At 46.6% G+C, this 11,231-nt stretch overlaps 1 protein-coding gene across 1 annotated transcript; it reads right to left on the bottom strand.

Annotated features, from left to right (window-relative positions):
* Positions 1 to 457: 457 nt before the first annotated feature.
* map6d1 (MAP6 domain containing 1) lies at positions 458 to 10,084 on the bottom strand. The gene is made up of 3 exons (XM_061083614.1): positions 9,552 to 10,084; positions 8,118 to 8,466; positions 458 to 535 (listed from the first exon to the last, which is right to left on the bottom strand). Exons 1-3 carry the CDS (start codon positions 10,082 to 10,084, stop codon positions 458 to 460), a joined length of 960 nt encoding a protein of 319 aa, XP_060939597.1.
* Between the last annotated feature and the right edge of the window lie 1,147 nt (positions 10,085 to 11,231).

Here is an 11,231-nt window from a genome sequence, read left to right on the forward strand (position 1 = left end):
TAATGTTCGAGCAGATTTCTAGCAAACACCAAAGGGCAACAAGGTAGTTTGAAGCAAACGTCTTATCATTCATTGTTGGAGCAGATACAGCATGATGTACATTAACTGGACAATTCTGCATGTGCACACAGACACACACACAAAATCACACATTCAAACACACAGCAGCCACATTGTTGTGCGTCAATTAACGCGAAAACAGAAAAAATAGCTTCTTTTTTTTCGCCGACTTATTTTGTTTCATGCATATTCATTTCCATAGCAACAGGGGGCAGGGAGGATTGTAAAGGTCGAGGGTGGAGGGGGGGGCATCTATCTATCTCCACTCAGGATGCTGTCGCTGCAGCTCCGCACGCTTCACAACAATACATTCCCTTGCATAGATTCTTGTGTGTTGTTGAATGGACTGAAAACATTCTCCCGTTGATTCCTCTGAAACGGAGACCAAGACCGGCCCTCAGATGTTGAAGACCCTCGATCCACTCTGGAAGATGGCGGACGGGTTCGGGGAGAGCTTGGTCCTCACCAGATGCTCCTGGGATGAGAGAGAGGAAGAGGGAGACACAGTTATAACAGCAGGTGTTAAGATGATCGGAGAGATGAAACCGGAGGGGGCGGCAGCTGTGGTGCTCAGAATGGAGCCGTGAAATGAGAGGAGACTGGTCGGGCCTTGGCGTCAGAAAGCATCAGGGCCGCTGTCGGAAGGAAAGAGGTTTGGACTGGATTGCCACTTCCTGCTCATTGCTGCTCTCAAAGTCTGACCAGAATCTAATGGCAAATTAGGACAAGTGGCAAGTCTCCATCCGTCCATTATTTATTCCCCTTTACTTTGATGGCAGTGGAGCCAATCACCACTGATATTTGGCAAGAAGCAGGGTACAACTAGGACAGGTCAGCGTATCTCAAGGACAGGATACATTGCCAAACAACCATTACATTATCCATCCAATCGCACCTACAGTCAATCTAGGTTCTTCAATTCACCCAAAAAAATTCCTGGTTTGTTTTGATTGAGAGACTCCAAGCAGCCAGCCTTAGCAGCATGTGTTGATAACGCTTAAAGTGACATCTGACAACCCAGAATCTGGGTGGATCATGCAGTTGGGCAGGTTTCCATCAGAATAAAACCTCTGACTTCCCCTTGAGCTTTTAAAAAAACATAGAGATCACAAAACAAAGCAGTTCTCCAAAAGTGAGCTTTTTGGAGATGATGGAAACAAAAGTTCTGCAACTGGCAACAGCAGTTCCATTCATCAATACATTTGCTTTACCACTTATCTTTTGAGGGTCATGAGGGGCCCTGGAGCCCTAAAACCAAACCTCATTGTGTTTGTCTTTAGACATAGTAAACAGACACAAACATGGAGAGAACATGCAGACACCATGCAGAGAGACCCTGGTTAAGCTGGGATTCGAACCTGAGGTGACTTCTGCCAAATGTGTTCTCCTATTTATAGCAATCATTCGACAGGTTACTGAAAATATGCCAAGCTTCAATATTTCACCGAGCGTGTGTGGCAGCATTTTTATCTCTCGGTCTTTGGAGAGACTTTCTGTCCCAACCAGGGCCGGGTCTAGACAGGCATGTATGAGGGGGCAGCCACAAATCTTGAGGGGGCATTGTGCTTTATTATATTATTATTATTATAAATTGGGATTTAGTTTGAGGGGGCACAACATTTATTTGAGGGGGCCAGGCCCCCTCTTGCCCCTGCCTAGACCCGGCCCTGGTCCCAACAGCTCTTTAGAGTGTGAGCACACAGTGGGTGGCAGGGAAGCAGGTACATGCTGTTCAGATTGGTGTGTCACCCTCCCCTCCCTCCCTCCCTCCATACTGAACACACTCACTGTGTTTTCTGCTCCGTGTAGCACCCGGGTCTCTCTCTCTCTCTCTCTCTCTCTCTCTCTCTCTCTCTCTCTCCTCTCTCCCTCTCTCCCTCTCTCCCTCTCTCCCTCTCCCCATCTCCCACTTCTATATTAGATTGGTGCCAAAAACGGCCCAGCAACCTGATGCAACGTTGCACTTTAACAGATAATCCATCACATGGTGCTCTCCACCTCCAACACCCTCTACCCCCTTTTTCGCTCTCATTCTCCCATCACCTATCCATCACATGCTGCAACTCAATTTATCTCTCCTCGACTTTTTCCCACCCTTCCCTGTCCTGGTCTCTTTTCATTATGCCTTTTTTTTTTTTTGCCTTTCTACTCCGGTTAATGCCACCCTCTCCTTTCCTCTCCTCTCCTCTCCTCCCTGCCCCTCTCCTCCTTGCCAATTTGGCACAGGACACCTTTCAGTGTCGTCCTGGGCAGCGTGGGAAAAAAAGGAGGAGAAGTCCAAGAAAGAGAAAAAACAGTGGAGAGAAAAACAGGAGCGAGAGTCTGGCTCCTGGTGGATATACACTGCTCAAAAAAATTAAAGGAACACTTTGAAAACACATCAGATCTCATTGTGAAAAAAAATTATGTTGGATATTTATACGGATATGGACAGTTTAATGTCTTAGGAGCAAAAGGATGCCACATCTTTGATGGAAATAAACGTTTTCAGCCTACAGAGGGCTCAATTTTATAGACACCCCCCGAAAATCATAGTGAAAAAGTGATGTGGCAGGCTTGTCCATTTTGCCAAAATTCAATTTCTGCAACTCAAAATGCTTCTCAATATCTTGTGTGGCCCCCACGTGCTTGTATGCATGCTTGACAACGTCGCGGCATGCTCCTAATGAGACAACAGATGGTGTCTTGTGGGATGTCCTCCCAGATCTGTCTAAGGGCATCAGTGAGCTCCTGTAAAGTCTGAGGAGCAACCTGGCGGCATCTGATGGACCGAAACATAATGTCCCAGAGGTGTTCTATCGGGGTAGGTCAGGTGATCGTGAGGGCCATTCAATTGCATCAATTTCTTCATCCTCCAGGTACTGCCTGCATACCCTTGCCACATGAAGCCAGGCATTATCGTGCATCAGGAGGAACCCAGGACCTACTGCACCAGCGTAGGGTCTGACCATGGGTTCAAGGATTTCATCCCGATACCTAATGGCAATAAGACTGCCGTTCTCTAGACTGTAGAGGTCTGTGCGTCCCTCCATGGATATGCCTCCCCAGACCATCACTGACCCACCACCAAACCGGTCATGCTGAACGATGTTGCAGGCAGCATAGCGTTCTCCTTGGCTTCTCCAGACCCTTTCACGTCTATCACAGGTGCTCAGGGTGAACCTGCTCTCATCTGTGAAAAGCACAGGGCGCCAGTGGCGGACAAGCTAATTCTGGTGTTCTATAGCAAATGCCAATCGAGCTCCAAGCTGCTGGGCAGTGAGCACAGGGCACACCACAGGACGTCGCGCCCTGAGGCCACCCTCATGAAGTCTGTTTCTGACTGTTTGGGCAGAGACATTCACACCGGTGGCCTGCTGGAGGTCATTCTGTAGGGCTCGGGCAGTGCTCAACCTGTTCCTCCTTGCACAAAGCAGCAGATATCGGTCCTGCTGATGGGTTGAGGACCTTCTACAGCCCTTTCCAGCTCTCCTAGAGTAACTGCCTGTCTCCTGGAATCTCCTCCATGTTCTGGAGATTATGCTGGGAGACACATCAAATCTCCTTGCAACGGCACGCATGGATGTGCCATCCTGGAGGAGTTGGACAATCTGTGCAACTTCTGTAGGGTTAAGAAATCGCCTCATGCTCCCAGTAGAGATAATGACTCTTGTTAAAGCCAACACTTATGGAAAACCAGTCGAAGTGATCAAGAGGGAGAAACTTGAAATGGCCTCCACATGCAAAACCACTCCTATTTTGGGGGTCGTCTCATTGTTGCCCCTCTAGTGCACCTGTTGTTAATTCCATCAACACCAATGCAGCTGAAACTGATTAACAACCCCATCTGCTACTTAACTGACCAGATAATTATCAAAAAAGTGCAATTGAATTCATGCCATACCCTGTTAAAAAAGTGTTCCTTTTTGAGCAGTGTTTATGTAAAGGGGCAGAGGAAAGAACAATGGATGAAGGATGTGAAGTGGCTGCAAGGGGAGGGGGAGAATTTGAATGTGGTCCAGACTGAGGTTTGAGAATAATGATAGTTACAAATAAACCACTTTAATTATCCCGATGTGATACTAAATAGGAACTATTTGTTTCTGCAAACAGTTTATGAGACCCAGCCTGTTTTAGCCATTTTGTATTTCTTTTTAGTTTTTTATACGTCTCTGTGTTGTTTTTTTAGGCCTTTTGTGTCTCATATTTAGTTTTACTACATCTCCTGTCGTCTTTTGTGTGTTTTATGGTTTTTAGGCATTTGGCATTTGTTCTCTCTTTCTAGCTGTTTCCTGTCTCTTCTTAGGGATTCAAACAAGGGCCATTAATATTTTGAGCTTGTGAAATAATGATCAGAAATTATTCCGAGCTTGCAGTTGTATATCATGTTTAGCATCTTTGCAATTTCACATGTATGATGACGATATAAGTTCTGAATGTAAAAAAAGTTTTTGTAGCTGCAACATTGTATGAATCTAGTATTAAACCCTTCTAGCAGTGACAAACAAATCTGTGCACACATGTTCCACACTGTCCCTGCAGGTTGCATAAACCTCTTCCTGCAGTTTAAAACCATTGTGAGCAGCTTTCCCCTCCACCCACCGTGTCACTGCCAGGTGAAAACACAGCATTCAGAAGTAAATCAGGATTGTGTGAGAGCTATGGGAGAAAAACAATCCCAAACGTCATGGGGCCGCTGCATCTGAACTGACAATAAAACAACCAGGAACTTGTCGTAAGGAGAGTTTCCCACTGAGGGCTCCACTCTGCATGTTAAATGTGTTCCCTATTCTGCAGTTTTGTCTCACTCATCCCTCACACATACACACACACACACAGGCACACACTGCGGATTAAACAGCCCATCCTCATAAATCTGCCTTGTCTCTCTCACACACACACACACACACACACACACACACACACACACACACACACACACATGGTGCAGACAGTTCAGAGCTGCACTCATTTGAGCCAGACAAGCTGGGCTGCAGGTTTTTACCAGAGCTTCATTCTCTCATCATCCGACAACTCACAACAACAACAACAATGTCATCGGGATGTTTTAAATCACATTCTGGAGTTCTGCGAGTTCGAGACAACACAGCTCTCTCTCATCGTGAAAAGCCTCAGCACGGAGCTCTAATCGGTCACTTGTCTGCAGCGTGTGATCAAATTAGAGACGGCCTTTATCTGCTGAGATGGATTTGATCGGTTATAGGTGTGGGGGGGCACACAATTTGACAGATTGACTCGGGCAATAATGAGAAATTCATTTTATCATCACGCGCAGATTGATTTTGATTTCAGCAGCTCATTTGGGGACTTATCCATTAAGTCTTTTAATGAATAGACTCTGCTCCACACACTGAATGAAGAAGCTGTGGCTGCTGGTGATAAGGCAGTATGGTGTCGTTATGTGTCCAGCGACCGATCCTGACCTCGCCAGACAAAATACCAGCCCGGTGTCATGACCCAGCGTAATGCACAGTGCAGTGGGATGTGTAATGCTTGGTCAGACTCCTCTGCAGGGGGCTGGTGAGTCAGTAATGAGTTGGCAGGGAGTGGGCCGCTGGTGACAGGGGTGGATAATCTAAGATCAACTTGATTTGCTGCCAGGCGAGTTTATGTTGCTCTGGCATATTGTGGTCTGACTGATGGAATGCATGTTAAACAGCATTGTGTGTGTGTGTGTGTGTGTGTGTGTGTGTGTGTGTGTGTGTGTGTGTGTGTGTGTGTGTGTGTGTGTGTGTGTGTGTGTGTGTGTGTGTGTGTGTGTGTGTGTGTGTGTGTGTGTGTAGAGAGAGTCTGTCATAGGCTACCTTCGGGGACAAATTTCAGACTAAAAACTAGAGCTCCACTTGTATGGATTTTTGAGGGGCCTCTGTGAATACTAGGGAGTAAAAGAAATTATGAAACTGACTGAAGCCGATCTATGAATAAAATTGAAAAAGATTCACAAGATGTCGTTATCAAGTGCTTATTGAATTGGGGCTTGATGTTATAGAGTTTATTCATGAAATTTAAATAACTAAAGAAAACACAAAAACGATGAAAGGGATATTGAATTTGCCTTAAATTTATTTTAAAATCCAAATATAATTGCGTTGTTATTATTGCATAAAATAAAAGGCTTAATTTTAGCAAACATAATGCCAATACCAATGTGTCTGTGAAAAAAATTGGTCGGGCGCTTTTAAAAGTCAAGAGACAAATCAATTAGACCAACTCGTCCAATTGGGGCCGAAAGCTGATATATGTAAAGTCATCAAAAGGTGACCTATAATGATGTGTGTGTGTGTGTGTGTGTGTGTGTGTGTGTGTGTGTGTGTGTGTGTGTGTGTGTGTGTGTGTGTGTGTGTGTGTGTGTGTGTGTGTGTGTGTGTGTGTGTGTGTGTGTGTGTGTGTGTGTGTGTGTGTGTGTGTGTGTGTGTGTGTGTGTGTGTGTGTGTGTGTGTGTGGTGTTCAGTCCCACAGATGAACACACTGTCAGCAGCACATCCCTCCTTAATGTGCCGTGAACTCTCGCTCCAACTGGGCCAGGGTTATTAATAGTCTGTGTCCTGCCGCTGACATCTCCCACTTCGACCTCCATCACCGTCACACAGGACACTGACAGACATGACGGCTTAATGGTGCAGTCATTAATCAGACACTTATGCAAATTGCAGTACGCTGTCTTATCACCTTTTCGTGAAACTGAGGAGAGATGAGAAACACAGATTTTCACCACAACAGAAAGTTTCCTATCCCTCCCTGAGTCCTTTCAGAGTGAGATGATACTCTCTGTGTGAAAAGACAAACCCGCCTGTCCAGCTCCAGCCCAGACCTGGCCCAGCTCTCCTCTGGCAGATGGCACCAAGCGGGTGCAGGCGGGGAAGAGGGATGGCACTAAACCTCTGGAGATTCCCAAAAGCTGTCTCCCTTTCACTGTCACGCAACAGCTGACCTGCACTGAAAGAGGAAAGACGGGGATCTGTCCCCTTATCTCTCAATAATCAGGAACAACCTGCCTGAACTGATGAGTTCCCCGAGCAAATCCCGTCGCCTTGTTGTCGCAGTTAGTTTTGCTTCAAATTTCAATCTCCCTCTACATCTGTCTCTGTGTGCGCCCATCTTTCTGTCTCACTGCGTCCCAGAGCACAGATCCAGATTGTGCTTTAAAATGTTGTTGTTATGTCTTTGGGGCAACATTGAAAAATGATGACTAAAACTTGGGGGAAAAAATTGACATTATATATTTGACATTGAAATGAACATGTCAATGAGAATAAGCACAATTCTGCTTTGAGACATGAAAATTTGCACATTTTATTTCTGGTTTCTCAAAGAACACATTTCCTTGATGGTCAATGTCATTTTCCTCTTTATTGCACAAAAAGTAACCCCAAGAATTTTTTTTTAGTATAATAAAATATCAAGTTAAAAAAGTGCCTGCATGGTCAAAAGTTCCAGTTTCCAAACAATTTGTCATTCTTTATTAATAAATTTAATGTCGAATTTGGAGAAATCCATGTGTTGTTGTTGGAATTAACGATCTGTCCACACAAGTGCTGTGTTGTGGTTTGACAAACTTGTTTGCCATTAATAATATATAAGTGTTAGAATAAAATGACGAGAACCATTTAGTTTTGTATTTATATGTATCTAACTGCAGCCGCGGTCAGAGACACATTAAGTACAGACGTTAATATATCTGTCTACAGGTTTGTTTTATTTTAGGACCCAAATGGAGCACATTACTCATTTACAGAACTTCTTTGTTCTCATCCAGCTTCTTCTATCCAGGTCGAAGTGATGCGTGTGGCTGTTACCTAACATATAGACCATGGCCTGTTTTAAACAGCTGGGTCACTTTGAGCTGCTTAGGGACAGAATGCTGTATCACTGAGACGCCCCGACAGCAACAGGCCACCAGAGAGATGAGTGAAGATGACTTTCAGGAGGGAACATTATCTTAATGAACTCTCTGAACCTACAGCTCCTTAAGTGAAGGAGTGCTTAACATCAGTCATTCAGCTAAGTGACTAACATTACATATATAATGTAGAGGACATCTTTCTGTCTATGCTCACCTCTCCTTTGGTGATTCCGCTGAGCTCTGCCCTCTCAGGTGCGGCGCTCTGCTGGAGGCTGGAGGCGCCGGGTGAGCTGCCGGCCTGCGGGACAGCGGTGGTGGGCTGGGGGACAGCGGCGGTGAGCTGGGGGACAGCGGCGGTGGGATGGGGGACGCCAGCAGGTTGTGTGTTCGGGGCGGCAGACCTCCACCCCATGGATCTCTGGAAGTCCCCGTTGAAGGCAGCCTGGTAGCTGGTCTCTCGTGGGACGTCGGTGGCCTCTGTCCCCGGGCTGGAGTACTGAGCTGGAGTATTTCTTCTTGCACTTTTGGCTGGTGTCGCCCCTGTCCACGGCCTGTACTCTTGCCTGGGGGAAGAGAGGTGCATCAGAGTGAGACAGAGCAGCGAGCAGGCACAAGTTTGTATCTGGCTTGTTTTTGAAGTGATGCATGTGAGGATACTACTATAGTACATAGTACGAACATCAGTTAAGTTGTAATGCCGAGTGCTTGGAATGTAACTCTCAATTTTGTAAAGCCTATGTAAAAAAGTGAGGATGTGAGGTTCAGTAGACCAGAAGTAATGAAAGCCACTATTATCTCTCAACAGATTCTACATGTGAATATGCATAATCTGTAGGTTATTGACAAGACCTTGGGGAGCGAAGCCTTCTGGTTTCTAGTTAATCGAGTAATGCATGATTAAAAATCCCGATATCACAACTAAAAAACTTTATCAGAGTTTTGTGATGACTCAAATCTACAGAATAGGCCTTTAGGTGATCACCCCACATTGAGAACTATTTGCAAGCTTAATTTACGACAAGCTTGCAATGTGAGAAAAATATATATATAATATGTGAATCACAGGGTATATTTACTCATTTAAACCTAATAAGAGGAAAAATTTTTCTTCTGTGGTCACAAGCCAGAAAGGTTGAAAGGCTCATAATGGCTCGTAATGTGAGAGAATTATTGATAACCTCATCTTCATGCAGGCTTTCCTGGGACCACCCTACTTGGGAATTAACTGTGAATCTTGCAGACATCAGTTTCCACGTTGGAGGGGACAGCGACAGGTGCTGAAACAGGTCAAACCCACAGAGCAAAATTGCCCAATAAACGTGTGGAATGATGGCACTTGGGTTGTCCGGGCCGTTTACCAGATTTGGTAAACCATAGCAATGCCACATGTTCACCAAAGGTGCCAAAGTGTTTTTTCGCTATTTGGGCCATATTCATAATTTACCACATGGGCCACTTTAGGTTCACATCCAAGTAAAATGTTGTCTAGAGCACCGCATGTTTATCAAAAAGGTCCACATCTGTTTTGAGATAGTAGGGGCCACATTCTCTTTTTTACAAGTGGGCCACTTTGGGCTCACATCCAGTTAGTCCGGGCCACATGAAGGCCAGAGGTGCCAGAAGTGGCCCACATCCGGATGCCTCCTACCTGTAGGAGCTGGTTTTACTCTCCTCCGCCACCTGCTGCTCCCCCCATCTCTGCCCCCGGCCCCGCTCCTCCCCGGGCGGTGCCAGGCTGGGGTGAGTGTTCCCCGGGCTGTCCGACACACTGTCCGCCCTGCTGCCCCCGTCACTAATCCACGGGAAGTTCTCTTTCTTGGGGATGGGCCAGGGTTTGAAATCCTGCTTGTATTGCGTAATGCTGGTGAAAGGCACCCCGGGCGGGTGGTACTCATCCCGGGGCTTGTAGCTGGGCTCCCTCCCCGACCTGAACGATCCCCGGGTCCCCGGGCCATCCAGGGGCGCATGGGGGGGCCCCACGTCCTTACGCGCGTCCGGGGTCGAGTAGTTATTCCCGGGTGCGCGCTCCAAGAAGGAGAGCTGCTTGGTGACGGAGCGCACCTCCTGCTCGCCGAGGTCCGAGTAGTTCTGGATGGTGAGCGGCACGGACAGGTCCGATTTGTCGAACTGGTTCCAGAAGCGAGCCAGGCAGCACACTCTGCTGATGCACGGCCAAGCCATCGTATACCCTCCCCTCTCTAACTAACACTTGGGCTGGGGAGGAGAGGAGAGGAGAAGACAGAGAGAGAGAGAGAGAGAGAGAGAGAGAGAGAGAGAGAGAGAGAGAGAGAGAGAGAGAGAGAGAGAGAGAGAGAGAGAGAGAGAGAGAAAGAGAGAGAGAGAGACAGAGAGAGAGAGAGAGAGAGAGAGAGAGAGAGAGAGAGAGAGAGAGAGAGAGAGAGAAGGAGGGAAATGGAAAGAAAGAAACGATCAGAAAGAGTGTCTCCCTCCCTCCACGTCCGTCTGTGCGCAGCAGCGAGTGGACAGTGTCCCGGGGTCCATGTCAGCAGGGGGGGGTGAGCCGGTGTGTGGATGCGCCTCTCACGTGGTCTGTGGTGGAGCCTCCACTATGCAGAGGAATCTGTGGCAGATCCTTCCCCAGCATCTCAGACCGGAACCCGGGAGTCCGCATCGCTCTCAGCGGACCCAGCATCAGAGAGACGCGGTTAGATCCTGTTCTCCACTACACGCGCCCACTCCCACTATCACAAGCCTGCAGCCTGAGAGGTTTTGTGGCTTCTCCCACTGGGCATCACTCAGATGAGTGTACCTGAAGTGCAGCGGGCTGAGGGTTGCATAACTCTGCTGCAGCATCACATACATGCACAGAAACCTGCAGGAGTTGTCACAGTTTGTGTTGCACCAACCTGCTCTCAATGAGATTATTTTGGGTGGTTGTAAAATTTACCCAAACTCGATCATGTGTTTTGTGCTATGTCATTTCATGTTCCTGAAAATGCAGCAGTCTCATGTTGAAATCATATTCTGTAGATCTACATTTCCTCAATGTATAAAAATGAAGCCAAAATATACGAGGCACGGGTGCTGCCATCTTGTGCTTTTGACATCATTTGGAGCGAAGTCTGCACAGTTCAAGTTCACATGCTTGACCCATCGTGAATCAGTATCAGTTTTTTTTTAAAGCATCAAATAACTAATTAATACCAAACTTAATGGGGAAATTAACAATTGGACACGTGATAAGAACTACATCAGAAAACATTTATTTGACTTTTTAGTTTGGCGCATTTCTTATTTGCTCACATAGAGGAGGCAGGGCTTATGACCTATACCGCAGCTAGCCACTAGGAGGTGATCAAGATGATTT

Source organism: Limanda limanda, chromosome 13, assembly GCF_963576545.1.
Source record: "Limanda limanda chromosome 13, fLimLim1.1, whole genome shotgun sequence".
NCBI lineage: Eukaryota > Metazoa > Chordata > Actinopteri > Pleuronectiformes > Pleuronectidae > Limanda > Limanda limanda.

Coding starts and splice junctions, on each gene's coding strand:
- map6d1 (XM_061083614.1), bottom strand. CDS start 10,084: ATGGCTTGGCCGTGCATCAGCAGAGTGTGCTGCCTGGCTCGCTTCTGG. Junction 8,467..9,551: donor AGTAAAACCAGCTCCTACAG/GTAGGAGGCATC, acceptor CTCTTCCCCCAG/GCAAGAGTACAGGCCGTGGA. Junction 536..8,117: donor GCGGAATCACCAAAGGAGAG/GTGAGCATAGAC, acceptor CTCTCATCCCAG/GAGCATCTGGTGAGGACCAA.